Consider the following 27500-nt stretch of genomic DNA (forward strand, 5'->3'; position numbering starts at 1 on the left):
ACGTTCGTCCGTCAAGATGCTCCCATCCTTATCCCGGCACATTTCGGCTCGCGGCACGAACCCTTTGCGGGATGCGTTGAGCTTCTGATAGAACTTACGTGTATCTTGAGAACGGCACAGCTGTTCCATCTCCTCGCATTCCACTTCTTCCAGGCGGCGTTTCTTCTCCTGAAAAAGGCGGGTCTGCTGTCTCCGCTTCCGTCTATAACGTTCCACGTTCTGCCGGGTACCTTGCTGCAGCGCGACCGCCCGCGCTGCGTCCTTCTCCTCCATAATCTGTCTGCACTCTTCGTCGAACCAATCGTTCCGACGACTTCGTCCCATATACACGACGTTGTTTTCCGGTGCGTCGTTAGTGGCTGCTTTAATGGTATTCCAGCAGTCCTCACGAGGGGCCCCATCGAGCTGACCCTCTTCCGACAACACTGCCTCGAGATGCGTCGATAATGTCGAAGAAGTGCCGTTCACCCATCAGAACGTGGTCGACTTTTGATTCTGTTTGCAGTGGTGATCTCCAGGTGTACCAATACAGGAGGCTGTGTTGGAAGTGGGTGCTGCGAATGGCCATATTTTTGGAGGCGGCGAAATCAATTAGTCGTAGGCCGGTTTCATTTGTCAGCCGGTGAACAATGAACTTCCCAATAGCCGGACCTAGAGCTAGAAGAATATCCGGGTTAATTTATGGTCGTTGCTCTAGGCAATTCCTGCAGGAATTTACTTGAAGTTTCCTCCAGAAATTCCACCGCAAGTTTCATCCTTAGATGTTCCTTGAGGAATTTTTCCGAAAGATCCTTGAGGGATTCCTCCGAAAGTTCCTTGAAGGATTCCTCCGAAGGTTTCTACAGCTTTTTTTTTCCGCAAGTTCCTTCATTGATTCCTTCGGAAACTCCTCCAAGAATTCTTTCGGGAGTTCCTCGAGTAATTCCTCCGGAAGTTCCTCCAGGAATTCCTCCAGAAGTTCCTCCAGGTATTCCTCCGTAATTTCCTCCAGGAATTCCTCTGAAAAACCCTTCAGGAATTCCTCAGTAATTTTCCTCCAGGAATTTCTTCGAAAAACTTCATCCTATCTGGATGAACTTTTCTGTGTAAACTTCCAGTGAAGCTCGTGAAGGAACTTCCGGGGGAATTCCTGGAGGATTTCTTGGAAAAACTTCCGGTGGAACTCCTCCAAGAACTTCCGAGCTCCTCCAAGAACTTCCTCCATTTCCAGTGGAATTCCTCAAAGAACTTCCGGAGGGATTCCTCAAGAAACTTCCGGAGGAATTCCTCAGAAAAAATCCGGAGGAATACCTCCTAACAATTTTTAAAACTGAATCTAGACAACAGTACCGGATTAACTTCATTTAAAAGTACAATAAATCACGGAAAAAAAATTTCAACGCGCATTTTATTTGAATAAACGGACAGTTTCGTTTTTTTCCTTCTGCTTGTTTATTCCGCACTCACAAAAAACTCCACATTATATTCATGAGTTCACACATGGATTTTTGCAATGGGGGTAGCGAAATGGATTCCATATTTTCTACACATATATTCCATGCGCCCACATGCATTCCATGAGTGTTCACAAATACTATCCATGTGGGTCATAGAATCTATGTGTGAATTTGTATGCAATTAAGTATGTGCCGACGCATGATATGCATATTTCAAAATACATGGATTTTTGCCATAAAGTATGTGTCGATTTTCCTGAGTGCGCCCAGGCCCCACCCACTCACATGTTTTTGACAGTTGGAGTACAGTTCAAGACAAAATTTTCAAAACGACTTATCTGTTTTTGTAAGCAAAGATTCAAACGATGATTAGACGAATCTGACAGCTCTCCCACGCAAACCAACACCATCAATAGGGAAGGATTCTGCTACCTGTTGATGGTGGTGGTATGCGTGGGAGAGCTATCAGATTCGTCAAATAATCGTTGAATCTTTGTTTACAAAAGCAGATAAGTCTTTTTGAAAATTTTGTCTTGAGTTGTATTGGTGAACCCGGTGCGAAGCTGTGAAACAACACAGTGCAAACCCGACAGCTTTGGGGTTGGAATTCAATACCAAATTTCCAAAAAGACTTATCTGCTTTTGTAAACAAAGATGCAAACGTCGCTTTGACGAATTTGATAGCACTCCCACTCCTACGAAACTAGTTCCAGCCTGAGCGAATATAAAATCGTTTTGACAGCACTTAGGAACTGGTTCCAACCTAGGTTGGATTTTTTTTAAAACGAAATCGACATTAGTAAAAGTGACGTTTCGGTTGCTGAGATATGTTAAATATTTTGCTGAAAATCAGTAATAAACGAAATTTTCTGCCAAGCTTCAGTTTTTCAAATTGCTAAGCTACAGCAGTGATCGATTTTGCCAAGCTGAAAAACTTGTGTGCAATGGTATTACATTTTCGACGATCCAATGGAAATCTGATGGGATTCCGATCGAGAATCAGTTGGAGAATACGATGGGATTTCAATCGAGAATCCGATTGTGTTCTGTTCAAAATTTCGTTCGGGAATCAGATCGAATTCTGTTTGGGGATACACTCAGAGCAACGATTCTGTTGATGGTTCAGGGTGGAACTCGTTGGAATATTTGTCTTAGCTCCAAATTTCTAGAGAATAAAAGTTTTTTTCTTCGAATAATAATTCAACGAATTTAACATTTTTGTTTCTATCTGGGTTTTTATCTTCAGAAGACGTATATGGTGGGACTCATTCTGTGTTACAGTCGGTTCCATGGGTCATTGAATATCAGTCAATGTAATGTTGTTCAACAGGATCTTCAATGGCTCTATGGTGATTGAGTAATGCAGAGTGGTTCATCGGCATGTTTTTGCTTCGGGACGATGTAATCTTGTGCTGGTAGGTTTGTACGAACTGGGCCTAATTGGAACCCATCTAGTAAGTCAAAGCAAACATTGAAGTGAAGTAAGAAAAACAAGTGAAGGTAGGGTATCCAATCATGGTTTGAACCAAATGGCAGGAATCAGATGAGCCGTCAGAACAAAGTTTATTTATTTCATTATAGAGACATGTTACAGCTGCGATTTCTAGTTTATATGAAAGCTTAGTTCATTATCTTTCTAAAAACATCCTGGGTGCACTTCTTTATGCTTAGTTTCATTGAAAAAACTTAATAATTACATAACTTTGATTCGTACCATGGTTTGAACTACTGCAGCAGCTCCTAATTATGCCACTGGTGGGGGGGATTTAGCGCAAATTCAGGACGTTTTTAAATCGCTCCATTTTATTACTTAAACAATATGTACGAATGTTTTAATAAACTCTATCACTTCCAGTATACCTAAATATGACATTCATACTGTTTTAGGTTCATTTCCTGCCAATGAGATGGTAATTTCTACTGATTTCAAAATGGTTCAAACCATGATACGCTTTTCACTAGTTCAAACCATGATTGGATACCCTACAGAAATTTTAAATCGTGTCAATAATAATTATGCATAATTGTACTTATATGATAATAGTGAAGTGATGAAGGAAATATATGCAGAAGATAAATGTTGCCTGGTAATTAGTGATCATAATATATTGAAACTGATAATAATGACGGAGGGGGGATCTTGTCCTAAAAATCTATTCTTTCATAAACACGTCCCCAACAGTGACCACATGAGCAACATCGCTTAAGAACGTCTGTGGGATGATTAATAGAATAGAGGCTCAAGCCAATATGGGCGGGATGCAGTGTAGATTAATAGCGAAGGACAGCTGCCATTGTAACCACCATGAAAAAAGAACCAGCTTCCCAACTAACCGGATTTGAGACAAATTTATAACTCAGTATAATCCGCCTTGAAAAAATGAGCCAACACATCGCCAAACAAATCAATGAGACACTTGAAATTATGTCCCAATCCTCTAAAATATATGAGAATTATCTGTTTAAAAACGTGCGGCTTTTCAAATTGTAGAAAAAATGATTTACTTTGTAAATCTGAGATGATTTAGTACCGCTGCCAAATCTCGTCAAAATCCGATTGAACGGATTCGGAAGCACGTTCGATATGTACGCCAAGACGTCTTCCGGTGTCTCTGCAGAACTCTGGAGCATGATATTTCAAAATATGGTACTTCGACGTGAATGGGATTTTAAGGAAGAATCCTTACTCGGTCTCATTGATTTTAAAGTTCTACTATTCAGTTCGCATGAGATTATTAAAAAAACGATCAAAACGCTTTTTGATCATTGTTGGCCACCTGGATCCCCAATGTGCTGCAAAAGGTACGGGAACGGATTTCCTTCTCGTTGCGCTATTTACCGGCTGCTTTCGACGACGGTCGATCCGTATACGAGAACGATGCGAGCTGCTTTCTACAGGTTGGTACCTGCCAAGACAAGACACTGACTGTGAACTGCGGGGCGGGTGTGGACGAATGCACAAGGCAACAATTCCGTTTTCCTCACCAGCCAGCAATACCGGTTTGCAAACAATCAATGCAATGAAATGCGCCGGTCGGACTGCTGGAGTTGGTCGGAAAATATCACCTGGTGGAGATTTTCCTTCTTTTTTCCTGTTCCGTTTTTCCCTATTTCGCAATGTTGGGATGGGGAAGTTGGGTGAACAAGCATCATCAACTCCAACAAACAGGAAGTCGTACCTGCTGCTGACTGTTCCAGCCAGGGGTAGATGAATCAAAGCGTTTATTTATTTGCCCGCTACTGTCCGGACCTCTGCCCCGTCCGCCAATGAATCCCCAGTGTTCGTGCTCAGCACCAGGGAACACCAAATTTGCGCTCTGTCATCAAAGGAAAAGGTTTGGATGTTTGCTCGGTTGACGTGCCAAAGGAAAAAAAATATTTCTCGGAAACGGTTGGAACAGTTTTTCCATGCGTAAAAATGCGCCAAACAAAGGTCAAGGATCGGGGCTCGTCCATTTGTACTTGTTTGATGTATTAATTTTGGCGTTTGTATGAACCACAGTCTATGGCTCGTGATGTACGGGTAAGTATGAACCATAATGGAGTGGAATTTTACTTGTTGCGCATGTCAGTACAAAGCTTTCTGTACCGTTTTTTTTTACAATTTTTTTTCGCTAATTATCATGCATGCATGCACATGCATTCATCTCTTAAACTAGGTGTTCCGTGTTTTCTTAACACTATCATCCTTATTTGCTATGTTACATTTTTGTTTATTAATAGGGTAACGGTACCAATAGTGTAAAAAGAAAATATTTTTTAAAAATTGATAATTATAGAAAATTTACAACTTTAATATCTTAGCCAATAGATAAACTAATAAATTTGCTAACAAAACTGAGATAGATGTTATTTAACATCAACAATTACCAAATATTGCTTGCACCACTATGGGTACACTGTTCCTTTAGTGGCGGTAAAAAATAATTTTGGTTCCTATAGTGGTGCTATTTATTGGTTTCTTATGAGACTCGCCACTATTGGTACAGTTGCACCACTATAGGTGCAAGGGAGTTAATTTTGTTAACCCGTTTCGGCCCGGGCTACGATTTTAAATTGTAAAATCCACCGTTCTCTTGTTTTTCGACCGATTTGCATGAAATTTGGAGGAAAGATGCATTAAACCCTATATTTTTGTGTAGGTGTATTGATTTGGTGATTGGGTCCTTGGGTACGGTTTTATCGAGGGGGTCCCCTGGGTCAAATGGGGTCAAAAATAGGTAAACTTCCTTTTAATCGTAGATAACTAGTAGTAAATGCTCTCAATAATGATGCAATCGTTTTTATTCATCATTTGGCAATAGTGGGAATAGAAACTGCATGTTTGGACCACAAAAATCCGGTTACAGATGTTCCGGAAACCTGGTTCCCCCAGGGAAGTGGTCACTTTTTGAGATGTTCTGAATCCCAGCTTGCGACACATCAAACTTCATGATTTTGCAACACAAATATAATAGAAGACATTCGCAGAGCATCTGAGTACATAAGCCACTTCCGGAGGTTCCCTGGGAACCTGGTGCCCTCAGGAAAGTGGTCACTTTGTAAGTGGTTTCGAAACCCAGCTTTCGACACATCGAACTCCATGGAAGTGGTCACTTTTTGAGTGGTTCTGAAACCAAGCTTGCGACACATAAAACTTCATGATTTTGCATCGCAAGTACAATAGAAGACATTTGCAGAACATCTGACCACATTGGCCACTTCCGGAGGTTCCCTGGGAACCTGATGCCCCAAGGGAAGTGGTCACTTTTTGAGTGGTTCTGAAACCCAGCTTGCGACACATCAAACTTCATGATTTTGCAACACAAATACAATAGAAGACATTTGCAGAGCATCTATGCACATTAGCCACTTCCGGAGGGTCACTGGGAAGCTGTAGCTCTCAGGGAAGTGGTCGCTTTTTGAATGTTTCTGAAACCCAGTTCACAACACATTAAATTTTCTGATTTTGCAATACAAATACAATAGAAGACATTGGCAGAGTATTTGAGCGCAATGACCTATTGCGGAAGTTTCCTGTAAACATACTGCATTTCACAACCTTGGGTGGTTATGGAACCCAGATTGCGACACATCCAACTTGATAATTTTGTAACATAAAGAAGTTGAAGGCATTTGCACATTTGCAGAGCATCTGGGACATTGGGGTCATTCGCTGAAAACCTCGCCATTGTTAGGTGGTTTTGAAAGCTATCTAGCAATACATCAAATATCATGGTTTTGTAACACAGATTCAATGAAAGATACTTCCGCAGCATCTAGATACATTGGCCACTAATTTTCAAGGGTAAATATGCTGTATGATATTTTGGGGCCTTCCTTAGCCGTGCGATAAGATGCGCGGCTAAAAAGCAAGACTATGTTGAACAAAGCTGGATAAGATTCCCAGTTCGGTGCAGAAAAGAATGCTGGGTTTCAGAGTCACTTACAAAATTACCACTTCCCTGAGGGCACCAGGTTCCCAGGGAACCTCCGGAAGTGGCCAATGCGCTCAGAAGTTTTTAAAATGTCTCCTATTGTATTTGCGTTGCAAAATCATGAAGTTCGATGTGTCACAAGCTGGATTTCAGAATCAATCAAAAAGTGACCACTTCCCTTGGGGCATCAGGTTCCCAGGGAACCTCCGGAAGTAGCCAATGTGGTCAGATGTTCTGCAAATGTCTTCAATTGTATTTGCGTTGCAAAATCATGATGTGTGTCGATGTGTCGCAAGCTGGGTTTCGAAACCACTTACAAAGTGACCACTTCCCTAAGGGAACCAGGTTCCCAGGGAACCTCCAGAAGTGGCGAATGTGCACAGATGCTCTGCAAATGCCTGTTATTGTATTTGTGTTGCTAAATCATGATGTTTGATGTGTCGACAGCTGGGTTTCAGAACTACTCAAAAAGTGACCACTTCCCTGGGGGCACCAGGTTCCCAGGGAACCTCCGGAAGTGGCGAATGTGCACAGATGCTCTGCAATTGCCTCCTATTGTATTTGTGTTGCTAAATCATGAAGGTCGATGTGTCGCAAGCTGGGTTTCAGAACCACTTACAAAGTGACCACTTCCCTGAAGGCTTCAGGTTCCCAGAGAACCTCCGGAAGTGGCGAATGTGCACAGATGCTCTGCAAATGTCTTCTATTGTATTTGTGTGGCAAAATCATGAAGTTTGATGTGTCGCAAGCTGAGTTTCATAACAACTCAAAAAGTGACCACTTCCCTTGGGTCATCAGGTTCCTAGGGACCTTCCGGAAGTGGCCAATATTGTCAGTTCTGCAAATGTTTCCTATTGTATTTGCGTTGCAAAATCATGAAGTTTGATGTGTCGCAAGCTGGGTTTCAGAATCAATCAAAAAAGTGACCACTTCCCTGAGGGCTTCAGGTTCCCAGGGACCCTCCGGAAGTGGTGAATGTACACATATGCTATGCAAATGTCTTTTATTGTATTTGTGTGGCAAAATCATGAAGTTTGATTTGTCGCAAGCTGGGTTTCAGAACCACTCAAAAAGTGACCACTTCTCTTGGGGCATCAGGTTCTCAGGGAACCTCCGGAAGTGGCCAATATGGTCAGATGTTCTGTAAATGTCTCCTATTGTATTTGCGCTGCTAAATCATGAAGTTCGAGGTGTCGCAAGCTGGGTTTAGGATTCAATCAGAAAGTGACCACTTCCCTGAGGGCACCAGGTGCCCAGGGAACTTCCGGAAGTGGCCAATGTGGTCAGATGTTCTGCAAATGTTTCCTATTGTATTTGCGTTGCAAAATCATGAAGTTTGATGTGTCGCAAGCTGGGTTTCAAAATCAATCAAAAAGTGACCACTTCCCTGAGGGCACCAGGTTCCCAGGGAACATCCGGAAGTGGCCAATGTGGTCAGATGTTCTGCAAATGCCTCCTATTGTATTTACGTTGCAAAATCATGAAGTTCGATGTGTCGCAAGCTGGGTTTCAGAATCAATCAAAAAATGACTACTTCCCTGAGGGCACCAGGTCCACAGGGAACTTCTGGAAGTGGCCAATGTGGTCAGATGTTCTGCAAATGTCTCCTATTGTATTTGGGCTGCTAAATCATGAAGTTCGAGGTGTCGCAAGCAGGGTTTAGGATTCAATCAGAAAGTGACCACTTCCCCGAGGGCACCAGGTGCCCAGGGAACTTCTGGAAGTGGCCAATGTGGTCAGATGTTCTGCAAATGTCTTCTATTGTATTTGCGTTGCAAAATCATGAAGTTTGATGTGTCGCAAGCTGGGTTTCAAAATCAATCAAAAAGTGACCACTTCCCTGAGGGCACCAGGTTCCCAGGGAACATCCGGAAGTGGCCAATGTGGTCAGATGTTCTGCAAATGCCTCCTATTGTATTTACGTTGCAAAATCATGAAGTTCGATGTGTCGCAAGCTGGGTTTCAGAATCAATCAAAAAATGACCACTTCCCTGAGGGCACCAGGTCCCCAGGGAACTTCCGGAAGTGGCCAATGTGGTCAGATGTTCTGCAAATGTCTTCTATTGTATTTGCGTTGCTAAATAATGAAGTTCGAGGTGTCGCAAGCTGGGTTTCAAAATCAATCAAAAAGTGACCACTTCCCTGAGGGCACCAGGTTCCCAAGGAACCTCCAGAAGTGGCTTATGTGCTCAGATGCGCTGCGAATCTCTTCTATTATATTTATGTTGCAAAATCATGAAGTTTGATGTGTCGCAAGCTGGGATTCAGAACATCTCAAAAAGTGACCACTTCCCTGGGGGAACCAGGTTTCCGGAACATCTGTCCCCGGATTTTTGAGGACCCCCTCGATAAAACCGTACCCAAGGACCCAATCACCAAATCAATACATCTACACAAAAATATAGGGTTTAATGCATCTTTCCTCCAAATTTCATGCAAATCGGTCGAAAAACAAGAGAACGGTGGATTTTACAATTTGAAATCGTAACCCGGGCCGAAACGGGTTAACCCGTTTTCAATAGTTTTTCAAGCGAAATCTTAAGGTAAGTTGCATTTAAGGCTCAAGACTCCGTAACTCTGTTTTGAAAATTAATGACGTTATTGCTTGTTAGTACTGGTGAGGCAACTAGTACGAAAAAGTGACGAAAATTTGAGGTGGGTGGAAATGGGGTGGTAAAAGCTTGTCAGCTGCTACACAAAGTTGCCAGATGCAACAAAATGTTTAATTTTGAGCATTTATGAAATATTTATTATATGGAAATTTATTTTAAAATTCTTCATACACCACTGGGCTTTCAACATACAGTGTTGGGGAACACTTTGATTTTCCGAATATTTACATTTATCCGGTAAAATTTTGTGCACCGAGCACACTGAGACAGTTTCCCAAATTAATGTAAGACGAAATTATGTATTTTTTATTCTTCATCCGCAGACTGTTTGTTTGCTGCTGCGTGAGTCTCCTGCCATCCATCCACACTTTCTTGTGCGCAGTCCAAATAGAACAGAATCGAGTTAAATTAGGCTGTGGCACACAGCCTTGAAAGAGTGCTAGCCACAGATACTGATTTATTAGTTCTAATCTGTAAAATGAGTAAGGAATAATGAAATGTATATTTGCCACCAAAACCGATTATACGTTGAGAAATAATTCTACGAAAACATTGATTGTGGGGGAGAAAATAGTAAAAATATGTGCTGTCGTCTGCTTGGTCGTGGCTATTGCTGTCGTGGCTGCTGCTGCGGCTGCCGTGGTTTTGTTTTTTTTTTGTCTGCATGGTAGGATGAATGGTACGGTAAAATTAAATGTCAACCATTCTCCACCCTGCCAACAGAAACTTGCATAATCTTTTCTTTTTTTTTGGTTGATTTGATTAATTCGACAAACCGCAATAATTATTTGATTAAATAAATCTGGCAACGATGAAATGATGATTCTTTTCTTGTATATGCATAAAGTTGTTTGCGTGTCGACTAGCATATTCGATGTATTGTTTTGATATTTCTAAGTTGCTTTGCCGTGATTTTGAGCGCACTATTTCACCTAATGCGGTAGTGAATTTGGGTGTTCCGAATTTTGCAACATTCACAATAAGGCCGTCAAATTTGTCTCTCACTTAAATTTTTTTAAAGCAGTTTTCGTTGGTTTTTCGACATGAAGTGAAGAAATTGGTGTTCAACATCAAAGACAAAAGTGAAAGTTAGGTAGTGAATTATGTTAAGTTGTGATAAAATCAAGAAAACGGCGAGAAAAGAACAAGTGAAAAACTGAGTGCATGTTCAAAATAAGTGTATGGGTGTGTTTCGATCGTTCGGAGTTGGTGTGTGTACAATTAGTATACGAAAATTTGTCTAGGAAAAAAGCAGTTTTAGGCGCTTTTCAGTCAATTAAATAATAATTAATTAGCTAGGTGAGTGAAAAATTCTTATGAAAATACCATGAATATACGTTGACAGAGGTAAGTTGGTGAATAGCAGTGAAATATTGAATTTTTGCTAAAATTGCATTAGTATTAGTGCGAATGAGAACAAAATCATCTTCATCATCAAATTGATTACGGTTTATAGAGCCTTGACAAGATATTTAAAGCACGGCACATCAACTGAAACCATCGTAAAGTCTGTAAATATGATAAATCTCATTAAAACCCCACTACCTCCACTATTGGTGCTACCTCCACTAAGGGTACGGTTACCCTAATACATTCCAATTACTTCTGGCAGTTAGGATTTTTTTCTGGTTGAATTGAGCCATGTAGTAATTACAATACTTTCAACTTAAACTAAACTTAACCTAACTCATACTAAGAGCTAACCGTTGCAATAGAAGATTGCAACGATTTTGGTCTAAAATTGGAAATTATTTTGTATGACATTTGTTGCAATGTCTCAATATTAGAAATTCTATGAAGTTCATTGGTACTATACCACGGAGGCAACTTCAGAATCATTTTTAAATTTTTATTTTGAATCCTCTGAAGTGCCTTCTTTCTGGTATTGCAGCAACTAGTCCATATTGGCACAGTTTGTTTGTAAATCAAAAATGTGTTCCTAAGACAAAGTTTTGATTTTCTGTTTATAAGTGGATATAGACACTTAATATATTTGTTATATTGTTATATTGTAATGCATAAATGCCCTACATTTGCTTGAGTAAATTAGGGCTTAATAGTTAGAAACAAATCAATTCTAATTATGTACTTAATTATTATTTTTATTTCCAGAAGTTTTGAATAAACAAATTGGTAATAATTTTATACATCATGGAAGTTGTCGTTTCCAATATCAATACCTATGATAAAACTTCATAGATCCAAAAGTTAGAAGATAAATACGTTACGTTTATACAAGTCCTACGCCTACTCGCGGTTTTGTTAAAAACATTACCCATTGCTCGTTTTTTTTTCATTAGAATTGCTTCGAGCATTATTCCATATGAACGGTGTTTGGCATTGAAGTCACCAATTATAAAAAATTTGGATTTGTTGCGAGTAAGAATTAGAAGATCAACTATCAACAAATTCTTTTGCTGCCCAGTGCGCTGGAAAGCCAAGTAGGCAGCAATAAAAGAGAATTGTCCAAAATTTGTTTCAACAGAAACTTCCAAGGTTTCGAAAACTTTGATTTCAAACAAAGAATATAATTTATGTTTGATACGTAATCCTCGTGTCAATGACGACCTCACCACAGGCACTGCCAGACGATCATTTCGGTAAATAAAATAATTTGGATCTCTTTTGATGAAGAGTTTATTTATTTATTACCAGACTAAGGCCGGAGAGGCCTGTGCAATACATAAAAGTCTTCTCCATTCAGCTCGGTCCATGGCTGCACGTCGCCAACCACACAGTCTGCGGAGGGTCCGCAAAATCATCTTCCACCTGATAGATCCACCTTTCCCGCTGCGCATCTCGCCTTCTTGTGCCCGTCGGATCGTTGTCGAGAACCGTTTTCATCGGGTTACTGTCCGACATTATGGCTACGTGCCCGGCAAACCGCAGTTTTTCGATCTTCGCGGTGTGAATGATGGATGGTTCTCCCAACAGCTGATGCAACTCGTGGTTCATTCGCCTCCTACACGTACCGTCTGCCATCTGCACCCTACCATAGATGGTACGCAGCACTTTCCTTTCGAAAACTCCCAGTGCGCGTTGGTCCTCAACGAGAATCGTCCATGTCTCGTGTCCGTAGAGAACTGCCGGTCTAATAAACGTTTTTTAGATGGCCAGTTTGGTATGGCGGTGAACTCTATTCGATCGGAGCGTTTTGCGGGGTCCAAAGTATGCGCGATTTCATGCCATGATGCGTCTCCGAATTTCTCTGCTGGTATCAAATACACGAATTTTTCAACCACCTCGATTTCGTAACCACCAATACAAACTAATGGTGGGTGGCTTGCGTTGTCCTCTCTTGAGCATCTTTCTTTCATGTACTTCGTCTTCAACGTATTTATGACTATTCCAATCCGTTTAGCTTCGCTTTTCAGTCTGATGTAGACTTCCTCCATCTTCTCAAAGTTACGTGCCATAATATCTATGTCGTCGGCGAAGCCAAATAGCTGGACGGACTTATTGAAAATTGTACCACTCGTGTTAATCCCTGCTCTTCGTATTACCCCTTCCAAAGCTATGTTGAATAGCAAACACGAAATACCATCACCTTGCTGTAGCCCTCTGCGGGTTTCGAAGGGACTCGAAAATGCCCCTGAAACTCAAACTACGCACATCACCCGATCCATCGTCGCTTTGAGCAACCGTGTCATTTTTTCCGGAAAACCGTGTTCGTGCATTAGTTGCCATAGCTGGTCCCGATCGATTGCATCATATGCGGCTTTGAAGTCGATGAATAGATGATGTGTGGGCACGTTGTATTCGCGGCATTTCTGCAGTACTTGGCGGACGGCGAACACCTGGTCCGTGGTGGAGCGTTCGCCCATAAAACCCGCCTGATACTGCCCCATGAACTCCCTTGCAATTGGTGCTAGTCGATGGCATAAAATTTGGGAGAGTACCTTGTAGACGGCGTTCAGCAATGTGATTGCGCGGTAGTTGCTACAATCCAGCTTATCGCCCTTTTTGTAGATGGGACACACGACACCTTCCATCCACTCCTGCGGCAAAATTTCCTCCTCTCAAATCTTGGTAATCACCACCGTGTTTAAATAGCTCTCCTGGTAGTTGGTCAACCCCAGGGGCTTTGTTGTTCTTCAGCCGGCCAATCTCCTCCTGGATTTCCTGGAGATCCGGAGCCATCACCATCACCATACCGCTATCTTCGTTTGCCACATCGTCATTCAGGTTCTCTTCGTAGTGCTGCCGCCACCTTTGGATCACCTCACGCTCGTTCGTAAGAAGGTTCCCGTTTATGTCCTTACACATATCAGGCTGTGGCACATGGCCCTTGAACGGTTCAACTTCTCATAGAACTTTTGTGTGTTATTAGCGCGGTACAGTTGGTCCGTCTCTTCACGGTCTCGATCTTCCTGCTGACGCTTTTTCCTCCGGAAAATCGAGTTTTGTCTGTTCCGCGCCTGTTTATATTGTGCCTCGTTCGCCCTCGTGCGGTGTTGCAGCAATCTCGCTCATGCTGCATTCTTCTCTTCTACTAACTGCTCACATTCGCCGTCATACCAGTAGTTTCTCTGATCCGGGGGCACCGTGCCAAGTGCAGCGGTTGCTCCAGCCATCTTCAAGAGACCTGTGCCTAGCTGCTCTTCCGTTGGGAGTGCCACTTCCAGCTGCTGCTCGTATCCTTGGGCTAGTCTACCGTCTTGTAGCCGCCCAATGACTTCGACGCGTGTTGTACACCAACGAGGTAGTGGTCGGATTCAATATTCGCACTGCGGTATGTGCGAACGTTCGTGATGTCGGAGAAGAATTTACCGTCGATTAGAACGTGGTCGATTTGGTTTTCCGTTACTTGATTAGGTGATCTCCATGTGGCCTTGTGGATATTCTTGCGGGGGAAGAAAGTGCTTCGGACTACCATTCCGCGGGAGGCTGCAAAGTTTATGCATCGTTGGCCGTTGTCGTTCGATACGGTTTGCAGACTATCCGGTCCGATGACCGGTTTATACATATCCTCCCTTCCTACCTGAGCGTTCATGTCACCGATGACGATTTTGACGTCCCGCAGTGGGCATCCATCGTATGTCTGCTCCAGCTGCGCATAGAACGCTTCTTTCTCGTCGTCGGGTCTCCCTTCGTGTGGGCAGTGCACGTTGATGATGCTATAGTTGAAAAAAAACGGCCTTTTATCCTCAGCTTGCACATCCTTGCGTTGATTGGCTGCCACCCAATCACGCGTTGGCGCATCTTGCCCAGCACTATGAAGCCGATTCCCAGCTCGTTGGTGGTGCCACAGCTTTGGTAGAAGGTAGCCGTTCGATGCCCGCTTTTCCACACTTTTAGTCCTGTCCAGCAGATTTCCTGCAGCACTACGATGTCGAAGTTGCGGGGATGTAATTCATCATAGATTATCCTGTCGCTACCTGCGAAGCCTAGCGACTTGCAGTTCCATGTTCCAAGCTTCCAATCGTGATCCTCGATATCCGGAATCGATATCCGTCTTCTGCTAGTGAGCAAGTTAATTAATTACTACCAATGGATAGCAGTTAGTAAAAGTGATTTGAAGTATTCTGTGCGGCCGTATATGCAGTTTGGAATCAACGTTTTTCGCATCTTATGCTGAATATTGGATTTTTATGCTGCATTTCGACATATAGGACACCCCGAAGGATTAACCATCTAAATTCAGCTAAGTAGAGTGTGTGTGAATGTGTGGTTGAGGAGGCTTGGGTTCAGCGTGGTCTGCATGTGACGCTAGCCAAATAAAAGCGCATTGTCTTGAGTTAAATTTGCAAGCGCTCTGTTACCGAACTGTGGTGCGGGTTTTGACAAATTGAATATTATTTGTGGAATTTTGGAGAAACAATTTTGAGTTCTCCGGTTGACTATTTAGTTCGCCAAATTGGCGATTTGCCATTTGACTAATTCCCACAGTTAATGGTTGATAATTGAACTGTCAATTCTGTCAATCCGTTCCGCTTGAAGTCTCGGTCGTGGTTCAGTGTTAGTAAAGTGTGATCCCCAAGCAGCACAACATATTTCACTACTGAACATTTCACTGTGTTGCAACTATTCGGAAAGAAACAATCTTTGCGTATGTACCATCAAACATAACTCTCTTGCAATCTAAAAAGCGCAAGAGGTGGAGCCAACGGAAACATCCTTCGATTGCAGTAAAACTGCAAAAATGTTGCAGAATACTACAGCGGAAAAAAATAAAATAAAAATATAAAACTGGATTCGATTTATGGATCTTGTGATTGATATAGCCCTTCACTCTACCACAGCACCACTCAACACTTCGAAGGGGCTGCATGTTGATTCACCATAAAAACCATACGATTATGAAGTTTCGTATTCGGGTTTTCTGTTACTTGATTGCACCATCACCTGGAAAAATTGTGAGTTGTCAAAACGTTGAAAGATGCTAAATTAAACACGAAGACACACTCAACTTATCTGCAACTTAATTTAAACAAACAAATAAATTTTGAAAGACGCTTTGAAGTTACATGGTAAAAAATATGCAACTTGATGATTTGGTTTCGTGTTTGCAACATAAAGTACTGTATTCTTTGGTTGTTTGTTTCCAAATGTCAAACACGTACTGCATTGCAATGTTAATGAAACATTGATCACAACTCGAACGTTTTTGACATCTTGATGTAACTTTTTCGTGCTTTGATGTTTTTCCAATGCCTTTAATGAAACTGAATAGAAACAAGGTGCTTTTTGGAAGATGTTGCGTGTGCTACTTGGGTCTTGGTGCTATTCAGAATGCTGAAGTCCAGTTTGAGGAAACTGGTGAAAGAGGAGAATCAGTTTAACGCAGCTTTGGCGAATGTGAAGGATTTTGTGGATAATGCATTTTGAAGCAGTTCGTGACAGTGATATGGTTGAATTACGTTTAGTGAAACTAGATGAAATTTTTGATCGGTTCTGTACCATTAGGGTGAACATTGATGTGCTTCTAGACGAAACCAGCGAAGAGTTTGAAAGTGCGGCTGATGACGATGGTGTTGATAGCGCGAAGAATGCTCCCGTCTGCAGTGACAAACATACAAGAATTTCGAAAATTCGTATTTTAGTTTGAAGTCAGCGTTGCTTGCTAAACGCCCTACAACGAAAGTAGAGATTCCTGAACGTCAAGCTGCCTGCCAACCTTCCTGGTTGAAGTATCCGGAGTTGAAGCTTCCATCGTTTTCCGGAAAGCTGCAAGATTGGATCATTTTCCGCAATAATTTCAAATCGTTGATTCACGACAACGGTGATTTGAGTCCAATCGACAAGTTTAATTACTTGCGAGCATCTTTGAAAGAAGAAGCATTACTTCAGATCAACCAAGTTGAGTTGAGGTGAGCGCTGCAACCTACAATATTGCGTGGAACATTCTCGAGGCGAAATATGAGAATCATAAGCTGATAGCACACGAACATTTGAAGGCGTTGTTTTCTGTTCCAGTGATGAAGTCGGAGTCGATTGATGTCCTGAATACCGTCCTGATGACGTTCAAGGTCAATCTTCAGCAGTTGGAAAAGTTGGGAGAAAACACCGAGAACTGGAGCACAATTCTAGCATTCATGTTGTCGCAGAAGCTAGATACAGCAACCTTTCGTCAATGGGAAACTCATCACAGTTCGAAGAACATTCCTCAGTATGATGCTATGGCTGATTTTCTGGAGAAGCATTGCGCAATTCTACATTCTACATCAGCCCGCAGTACAAGTGACCAAAGAAGACCATTCAAGAGTTCAGCAGTTCACCCGCTTGTTTCTGCTTCAAGTAATAGTCCAGTCTGCAATGGTGGACCGCATAGCGTCAAACAGTGTTTTGACAAAATGAGAGTGATCGACCGAAAATTGTTGATCCGAAGACTTGAACTTGCTTGAATTGCTTGTGCTCTGGATATTTGGTAGCAGATTGTTCGAGACGTACCTGTGCAAAGTGTGGACAACGTCATCAACCTCTTTTGCATCCGTATTTTCCATCCGTTTCTAGCACGCAGAACCAAACGTCGAGCATACCGAACAGGCCTCAAGTCGCGAACTCAAACGCTCAATCTCAGTCTCGTCAACAGTCAGTACAGCATTCGCAAACGCATCAATCCCGGACGAATAATACTCAAATATCTCCACAAACACCCGTCCAAACAACTACTCCACCACAAACACGACAGCCTCCTCCCACAAACACACCAACTATTTCTCACCACACTGCTACCTCACACAATGCTCGTAGCCAGCGAAACACCACACTTTTGTCAACCACTCTAGTGAAATACGGTCATCGCTCGTGCATTGCTGGATAACGGTTCTTAAATATGCAAGATCACAGAGAACCTGTCTCAAAGATTGAATTTCAAGCGTTCACACAAGAACTTGCCTGTGAAAGGTGTTGGTGATTCTATGACGGTGTCGAAACAATTGGTGTTAGCGAGGATCCTGTCATGTTATTCTTCGTTCGAAACCAAGGATGTGAAATTTTATGTGTTGCCTCGAACTACTGTGAATCTGCCGCAGACAACTATTGACATCAGTTCATGGAATCTGCCATCAGACATCTGCCTAGCTGATCCAAGATTCCACGAATCCAGTGCGATAGATGCAGTCCTTGGCGTATCAGTTTTCTACGAGTTGCTGCTGAGTGAGAAGTTGAAGCTATCGGATTCTGGTCCGATTTTACGAAACACCGAACATCACCACGTTCAGCGCAGTTACAGTACAGAAAAGATTCACGAGCAGTTAGCACGGTTTTGGGATTTAGAGTCATGCCGAACGAAGAGCTGTCATTCCGTCGAAGAATCTACGTGTGATGGAAAATTTCGAGTGGTGCTGCCGAAGAAGCAGTTCATGATGAAACATTTGGGAAGGTCAAAGGAGATAGCTACCAAACTGTTCATGGGATTGATGTGCCGTCTGACTGCAAATCTAGAGATGGAGGCTCTCTATACTGAATTTATCCACGAGTATTTACTGATGGGTCATATGCGAGAAGTACGTAAGGAGGAGATATTATTTGCCACACCATGCAGTCATCAAACCGGACAGTACCACAACGAAGCTCAGAATTGTTTTTGACGCGTCATATGCTACAGATTCTGGAGTTTCCCTGAACGACACACTGATGAAGTACACTATAGTTGCTGACGTAGAGAAAATGTATCGAATGATCAACGTAGTCGAACAAGATCAGCCATTGCAAAGGATTCTTTGGCGAGAGTCCGTCGATCAGCCAATTCGAACGTATCAGTTGAGCACAGTGACTTACAGCACTTTGTCAGCGCCGTACTTAGCAACTCGAAGTCTGAAGAAGTGTGCCAAAGAAGGAGAACAGGCGTACCCTGCAGCAGCCAAGGTCGTAAAGCGCAATTTCTATGTCGATGACATGCTAACTGACCTGCTGGCTTCAATCTCCGGAAGTGGCACTCTAATCAGCCAGCAATCTTATAGGCAATTCCAAGTTATTTGCGAGACAAGCGAGAACTTTTAGACATCGATTCGTCGTCTACCGTGAAGACCTTTGGACTATGTACTACGGATAAGTTCTGGTTCAAAATGCCACTCTGGAAGCAGTCGTTACCTATTACGCAGCGTATCGTTCTTTCTGACTCCGCTCGTTTGTTCGATCCGTACGGATTAGCAGGTTCAGTGATTGTGCAGGTGAAGATGTTTCTCCAAGAGCTTTGGAAAAAGAAGTATTCTTGGGATGAACCGTTGAGCGCAGATCTGCAGTCACAATGGCTACAGTTCCGGACAAAGTTGAATCGACTGGATGCACTTTCCGTTCCCCGCTGGATCGCACTTGACGATAATGTGATTTCAAGTGAGCTACACGGATTCTGTGACACCTCGGAGGAAGCATACGGATCAGCAATCTATCTGCGATGTGTTACACGAGACTGCAGGACTACAGTTCGTCTGCTGATGGCTTAATCCAAAGTAGCGCATTTGGAGGAGCAAGAAGAAGAAACGACAATCGATACCAAGACTAGAGTTGTCGTCAGCCCTGCTGTTAGCGCATTTGTACGAGTCAGTAGCAGAGAGCATTCAGATTCCAGCGAGAATACACTTCTGAACTGATTCCATGATCGTGAAGTGCTGGCTTTCGTCTCATCCGTCCAGATGGCAAATATTCGTCGCCAACAGAGTATCGGAAATTCAACACATCACCAGAGAAGGTGTTTGGAACTATGCACCTGGAGTTGCGAATCCGGCCGACATTATTTCGCGCGGTGTGACACCATTCCCAAGTAACCATTAGCACTATATTATGGCTATTTAAGAACTTATAAGCATTAAAGTAGCACTATATGTCCGATTTGGCGGAATATAGTGCTTATTGGTTACTTGGGTTACAGCTTACCGAGAATTCTGTTTGATGGAATGGACCGGAGTGGCTTCAAGAGGATTCCAGTACATGGCCGAAGATGAGCGATGACACAGAACAGCAGTTTGATTCAGTTACGCTTGAGGAAACGCCGTCGGTAGCAGCTGTAGTGCATGAACTACCGTCTAGTGATATGTTCAACGTCCGACAAGCATTACGCAAGATGGCTACTGTTAAGTGTTACCTGTGCGTATTCGTCTGCCTAATAGTCACAGCAGTCTATATAGCGATGATAGCAGATTTTACAACTGAAGCATTTCTAGCTGCCTGCCTAGAGAAAAAATACAAGAATTCAGTTGAGTAGATGGAGTCAAGTTCAGCGGTTCAGTCAAGTCTTGTGGAAGAGATGGTCAACAGATTATTTGTCGGACCTTCACAACCGAAACAAGTGGACGAGGAGAAGAGACAACTTTCACATTGTAACGATAGTCCTACTGAAAAAAGACAAGTTGCCTCCGTTGCAGTGGCACATGGGACGAGTGACGGAGATATACCCAGGCGCCGATGACATCATTCGAGTGGTTATCGTTCGAACGCAGTATGGAACTTTTCGTAGAGGTATCCAGAAGATTTGTATACTTCCCATCCAGGACAATCAGAGTCAAGTCGAGCACGCTCAGTAGTCAAGTCCGTCAAGTAAAATAAGTATTTTTGCCCCCGTTGGGGCACTTAAGGCAGCAGGCGGCCATCATTTCGCCCTTGATGTCTGGGGGCGACTCTCAAGTTACGCTCATCCCTTCTTAGTATTCTATTCTTCGCTATTCTTCGACAGATCTTCTGTTCACCTGTACATCGCTAGTCATTGGTATCTACTAGCCCACTGAAGTGTAAGAGTCGCAGATCCTACTCCATCGGATGTTAGTTCCATTCATGCTTTGTAGCACCTTCTCCAGGACAGTACTCAAAGGACTATAGGAGCTTAGGTAACGTGCGTTCCATGAATTCATTTACTGCTTCGGTCAATCAAAGACTAGCAACCACTTATACGCACAATCAGTATAATAAACCAATCCGGTCTGACCTAACATGATCCAACTAATACCGTGAGGGACCGAATTTCGTACAGCGGTAAAGTGAATAATATGTGATCACCCAAAAACGAACATTATTGGTGGCTTATAAAGGTACGTGCTAAACAATTTACAATGTAATACAAGATTTTAATTGTGGCGCGATATCAAATCATAAAATAGGTGTACGAATTTAGATTTCATGGACCGAAATCCGTACACTGTGGACGGATTTCGATTCAAGAGTTCATATGATTCGAATTTTAAATGAACTTCGCATAATAAATAGTTGATGAATGTGTCACATCAGAAGAATTGAGACCTATATCATGCAGAACACATAACAAGCATGTTAGTTGGATTAGAATTGTATACTGCCCATAAATTAATAACAGTCCCATGTTTACTTGATTTCCTATCTACATGGAACTGTTATATAGCGCCGTGTCTTTGAAACCTAGCAGGCAATAACTGTGGAGATGATAAGTGAACATTAAACTGCAAAGTAACTGTGTCCCAATCAGTGGAACATGTGATGCTAACAAAAAAGAAGAAAATCATTACACGGTGTTACATATTAAAAAAAAAGTTTAGATGCCTATTTCGGAGCATTGATTGAACATTAATTAGTATGTAGGTGCAATAACAAGTTTAAAATATAAAATAAAATTAGAAATATACCACATAAATCCATTTTTCCAAAATTATCTTTCGAATCGATGAAACAAAAAAATTGAAATATGGTGAGGTGCAGAAAAAAATTATAAAACCGAATAATAGATGAGCTGCAGCCCTAGTCTCTATAATTAAGACAACACAGTAGACCGAACTAATATTAAATGGGCATGTTCTTACGTAAGTGTAGGTAAAAGTTCACTTCGTTCAAGGCACCGTGTTATTAATACAAACGAATCAAATTCCGAGGATCAGTTATCACCGTTGTTTGGTTTTAAACATAAACAATTTCGCGTCTCGATCGACTAGTTGCACTTCTGGATCAGTGTCAGCATGATGAGCATTCGAATCAGGCTACTTTTCTCAGCGCTACTTCTGGCGATTGCCCTTTGTCCAACTCAGCAGTTACACGCCGAGTGTGATGGAGCCAATAAATATGTCATTCCAAACTTTAAGGTGGGTTATGTTGCATAATTATTGTAATGGAAAAACTTTGAGGTTGAATCAACGTACTTTCACGATTTTTCAGAGCAATTGGTACAAGGCCATGGAATACTGCCATTACCTTGGCCTTAGGCTAGTGACTGTGGTCAATCTGGACGCGCAAATGGCAATCGTAAAAGCTATTGAGAGCACCGACAAGGGTAACGGTACTACGTTCTGGACCGGCGGAAACGATTTGGGTGATGATGAAAACTACCACTGGTATTCGACGGGTACGAGGATTACGTGGTTCAATTGGAACGATAATCCAAACGACCGCTACAGTCAAAGACAAGGCAATTGTGTGCAACTTATCTTAAAAACTGATTCTAATGAATGGCGATGGAACACCGCCGAATGCAGACACAACAAATATTTTATTTGTGAAAGAGTTGGAAATGTTTAAATAAATTCTGCATATTGGCAGTCCGACTATAGTCCAAGAATGATAGGAAAAATCATCAAAACAAGCTTTTCGTAGCGTGTTTCTATCATAAAGATTATTGTCTGCTCTTCATACACAGATACATCTGCTCCTCATACTACTCGATATCGTACAATTACTTAATTCCTTAATTGTTTGATTCCTAAATTATCCGGAATTCTCAATTCTCAAAATCTTAAAATTATTTCGTTTTTTTTGTGGCCTAGCGCTAAAATGCCCAGCTACTAAGAGAAAGATGTCTGAGTTTTGGTCAAGAAAAACTTCAAGCAAAAGAATGTTAAACTGTTTGCAGGCGGTACAAATGCGTAAGTTTGTATTTCTCTAAACTAATCGATCAGATAACACGTTCATGTTTCATCAGTCTGCTGAATGATTGGATGACAATGACAAATGCATGACGTTAGCCAAATAGAGTACTTAATTCGGCTCAAAAATGCCAGTTATCTCCCATTTTAGTGCTCAAAATCAAAAAACAACACAAAAACTATTGTAGTGGAACCGCGGTTCTATTCTTCTTCTTATTGGCATTACATCCCCACACTGGGACAGAGCCGCCTCGCGAGCTTAGTGTTCATTAAGCACTTCCACAGTTATTAACTGCGAGGTTTCTAAGCCAAGTTACCATTTTTGCATTTGTATATCATGAGGCTAACACGATTCTATTCCCAGGGAAGTCGAGACAATTTCCAAACCAAAAATTGCTTAGACCGGCACCGGGAATCGAACCCAGCCACCTTCAGCATGGTCTTGCTTTATAGCCGCGCGTCTTACCGCACGACTAAGGAGGGCCCCTCGTGGTTCTACAAGCATTTTGAAAACAAATTGTGGAATAAATCAATCTAGACTAAAATAACAGCCCGCCAAAGCCTAATACACCGAGTTCACAACCCAGAACCAGTATAGACGAAGGCATTCCACTCAGATGTCTGTGTGTCTATCAATCCTTTCCGTAAGGAAACACAAACCCCCAACCCCCGTCAAGGTGTCTCCCTCTTTTCGCATTCCGTCTCGTATTTCCACCACCTACACACGTGTGTTTTCGTTTCTGCTTAACTCCTCTATGACCAACCTGTGCTGATGGCAAAATAACACCATAGTACCTACTCCGAGCTGTGCTGTGCTGTTCCCGCTGGCGGGTCGTGTGCGAGTGAAATGAAACAAATTTTCCACAAACAAAATAGACACCACCAGCATTAGGGGGCAGCATTGGCGATAAATTTTTTGAAGTTAATCACTTTTAGCTAGATTTTACCTTTCTCAAGAATCAATTCAACTGTAAAAAAATGAATGGGATAGAAGAAAGTAGCAGGTTGTATCCGAGACACGACTTACCAATTGGACGTAGGATTACGTAAAGAGTAATATATTCAATTTTGAAATATTGAAATAGTATGGAATAGTGGCCCTGAAAGAACCGATTTGTTTTCAAAGATACGCCTTTGGGGCCATCTAGAAACAACGTGTTTATACTTTTGAATACTTTCAAACCCACCATCCAATCCCCCCTTTTCTTCTTCGTGGCTGATTCGAAGTGAAAGCATACAAATTTTCTCAACTGGACGTTTCAGTTCCCCCGAAGAAGTTTTTTGGGTCACACCTCTAACGATATTATCTTCGCTCGGATGTATTGTGATGATTCTTGTCAATTTCCGTCTCATCGGAGGTAAGTTATCGTCCTTCACTACTTCAAGCATGCCACCTCAACTGGAACTGCTGGTATCCATCTTTTCGCTCTTCCTTGCAGTTGATTCAAATATTCCCTGCGCCATCTCATCAAGAATAGTTGTAGTTTTTGCTGCATCAAATTATAATACTTTAGACGATTCGGTGGTATGGAGGTGAGCTCGGGATTGGGAAGTGCATGCAACGATGATTCATCTAAGAAGTGAGCTGGTGTCAAAGATTCCAAATCGTCTGGATCATCGAACATCGGTATCAAAGGGCGGGAGTTTAGACATGCCTCGATCTGTGTCAAAAGCGTGGAGAAATCTTCGGCTGAGACCGATGTTTAGAATAATTGAATCACTTTTGTGATGGTTCTTCCCAAAGCCCGCCGAAATGTGGGGCGCTGAGCGGATTGAAATGCCATTGTATACCATCCTTAGCCAAATCACTCGTAACCTTTTCAAGGCCTGTAAGAATAAGGTGAACGGCCTTGGTGCAAAAGACGCGAGGTGAGAATCGCAATCTAACTGTCGCTAGCAGCAGTTGTGGGCCCACATGCAATAAGCGTTCGTGAAAATGGCGCCGAATCAACCGGGCCAGCTGATGCTGTGCTGGTAAAACAACAGGATGATTGGTATATTCTGATTCTTCAGAATTTCGCAGTCGCCCTCCAACTCTGATGAGTCCATCCTTGCAAATGAATGTATGAAACTATCTTAATGGTGATCTTCTTGACACAAACGACACAAAGTTTTACTTTCTCAGCCTTCTGCAGTTCAGCTGTAGTTAGGAATCCGGTAATCAACCATCTGCTGTGGGATTTCGTAAAAGCTCCATGAGGCGAAGCCAGTAAGCTCTACGACGAACTAAATTTGAGTACGACCCAAACCTTCCGATATACATTTCATTGAATTCTGCCTTGAGATATACAGCGCCTTTCTTCTTCTCCTGCTTCCCTATTTGACTCGCTGCCTCCAGGCCATAATTCGGGTGCCTCCTTCAGCCAACTCGGATCTTCCCACCAAAGTGCATTGTGAACTATGTCTTCGGGCGATACTCCGCGCGATATAAGGTCAGCTGGGTTGTCCGTACCAGGAACGTGTCGCCAATTCCAACCCTTCGTAAGGGTTTGGATTTTTGCCACTCTGTTGGCAACGAACGTGGTCCATGTTGTTGGTGGTGATTCTATCCAACGCAACACGCAAGTTGATTCCGCCCCGAAAAGGTTTGGACCGTCAATCTAGTTGATTCTTTTACTTTTTCGTATAGCTGCGACAACAGAACGGCACCACAGAGCTCTAAGCGAGGAATAGATTGGCAGCGTAGTGGAGCCACTATAGATCGGGATGACAAGAACCGTACCATAGTCGTTTCGCTGGAGTCTTGACTTTGTAAGTAAATGCACCCACCATACGCCTTGCATGAAGCATCTGAGAAACAGTGTAGCTCCACCAAAACTGCTCAGGGCAAGATTACACACCGATCGATTCGAATTTTATTCAAGAGAGAGAGTCCTGCATGAAACTGTTTCCAATACTCACCCACCATCGAAGGTACGGGCTGATCCCAGCCTAACCGATTAACTTCTCCGTTTACCGAAGTCCACAGTTGCAGCATGAAAATCTTGGCTGACGAAGTCGTGGCACTAATCAAGCCAAATGGATCGAATAATATTGCAAAAGTAGGAAAGTATTTGACGTTTCGTCAGAGGAACTCCTGGTTCAATCGATGGGACAGCAAACTGGAATCGAAGCTCCTCCCTTTCTGGCAAATCGGTTCTCCAGTGAATGAGCGACGTGAACAAGTATCTGAAGCTCAATTATTCATCGATGTTACCACTGAACGTTTGGAGATGAATTTACGGTAATCTGACATGATCAACAACACCTGCCGCTGGTTGTTCCAGAAGTGCCGGAGGGGCCTGAAGGGCTTTGCTTTTGTCCAACAAAAATGTTTTAGCTTCGTAATAGCGATCACTCATCTGTTTGCGCAACTACCCATATTGATTCTCTTCGTCTTCAAACTCTTCATGAGATCGTAGCTCAATCAAGTTCTCGCTAAATCTCTCCCACAAATCGTCGATTTGTTCCAACCAATGGTTGCATCAGAACGGTGGTGTAGTGTTCCACGAGTATCATTGCTTCGGCGAACATGGCAAACTGCTCGCTTTCACCAACCTGGGAGAACAGGTTGCTGTTCTTGTCTAATTCCGAAGCGAACCAAAGAAGTCGGTAATGTCACATCAATCTTTCCTCAATGAGATGCACTCAGATTCTGGTTGTAATTTGAGAAGAGAAAAAAAGGGGGTAATTATTCAAAAAGGTATGCTTCTGCAAGGCATAAACTGTGGCAGCCTACCTGTGGATACCATCAGTAGGGGAAGGCCGAATGCCACTAGGCCGAAAGTTGTTTGCCCGAATAAACCATTTGGCCGAAAGGGTCGTTTGGCCGAAAGGGTCATTTGGCCGAAAGGATCACTTGGCCGAATAGGACATTTGGCCGAATAGGTCATTTGAAAAGTGAACGGGCACGGGCAGCAGGGACTATGTCCAAGGGCTTAACGACCTCTCCCACGGCCTCTGCGAGTTAGGGGGCCAGACTAGGACGTGGTGGGGCTTGGCAGCGGGCTCTGTTAAACCTCTACAGAAAGCTGCATGTGTCCGCAAGCAGGCCCTATCAAAGCGACCGTGTGCCGCTCAAAGCACACAGGAGCCCAAGGAGTGCCAATTGGCACATCAGGATCAATGCCAGCAACATCCTGATTATGGCATTCTGGCCGCGTGTTAACGGACCTTGTCTTGAATATAGTAATAATATGAATGCGAGGGCTGGCAGTCTGACATTCTACTCTCTTGGGCGAGTGGGCTAATGGCTAGGCTGTCTTCCGTCCCCTAAAACCACCAGCCAGCCTGTGCCATCAGCACAAGGGACCGAAAATCCCTGCCAGCTGGTCAGTAGGGCAAAGCGGAAGTCGAACGCATCTCGACCCGCAAAGAGACCTTATTGGTGAAAACTGATAAGGCAAAGTACGCTGAAGTCCTTAAATCGATGCGGGCGGCCGAAAAGCTTTCGGCGCTGTGTCAGGACGTGCGGAGCGTCAGACGCACCAAGACCGGTGAAATGATCTTGGCACGCGGGTAGCCTACCTTAGGTTACAGGTTGCGGAAGCCAAAAAGGTAATGGAGCGGGGGAAGTTGAAGATAGGCTGGTCAGTATGCCCAGTGAGCAAACTCCAGCCGCCTTCAGTGGCCAGGTGCTATCGGTGCTTAGAGTTGGGACATAAGTCCTTCAACTGTAAGGGCCCAGACCGTAGCAACCTGTGTCGTCGTTGTGGTAAGAAGTCTGTGGGGTACCTGGGCACCATCCACAGTAATTGTCCCTTACCGCGTCATGCTGGGCTCTGGCGTGGTGGACCT

General features: G+C 42.9%; 3 protein-coding genes across 5 annotated transcripts in view; 2 read left to right on the forward strand and 1 right to left on the reverse strand.

Annotated features, from left to right (window-relative positions):
- The window catches only part of LOC134207793 (glutamine-dependent NAD(+) synthetase), a 363415-nt gene that overhangs the window by 119421 nt on the left and 216494 nt on the right, over positions 1 to 27500 (reverse strand). The window lies entirely within an intron of this gene.
- Positions 1 to 27500, forward strand: part of LOC134207791 (cytosolic carboxypeptidase 2-like) — a 277167-nt gene that overhangs the window by 32557 nt on the left and 217110 nt on the right. The gene's annotated exons all lie outside the window — the stretch shown is intronic.
- On the forward strand, positions 21788 to 22428 carry LOC134216283 (C-type lectin 37Da-like). Its single transcript, XM_062695215.1, has 2 exons — positions 21788 to 21947; positions 22021 to 22428. Exons 1-2 carry the CDS (start codon positions 21825 to 21827, stop codon positions 22378 to 22380), a joined length of 483 nt encoding a protein of 160 aa, XP_062551199.1. The 5' UTR covers positions 21788 to 21824; the 3' UTR covers positions 22381 to 22428.

The sequence above is a fragment of the Armigeres subalbatus genome, chromosome 1 (genome assembly GCF_024139115.2).
Source record: "Armigeres subalbatus isolate Guangzhou_Male chromosome 1, GZ_Asu_2, whole genome shotgun sequence".
In the NCBI taxonomy this organism is placed as follows: Eukaryota; Metazoa; Arthropoda; class Insecta; order Diptera; family Culicidae; genus Armigeres; species Armigeres subalbatus.

Coding starts and splice junctions, on each gene's coding strand:
- LOC134216283 (XM_062695215.1), top strand. CDS start 21,825: ATGATGAGCATTCGAATCAGGCTACTTTTCTCAGCGCTACTTCTGGCG. Junction 21,948..22,020: donor ATGTCATTCCAAACTTTAAG/GTGGGTTATGTT, acceptor ACGATTTTTCAG/AGCAATTGGTACAAGGCCAT.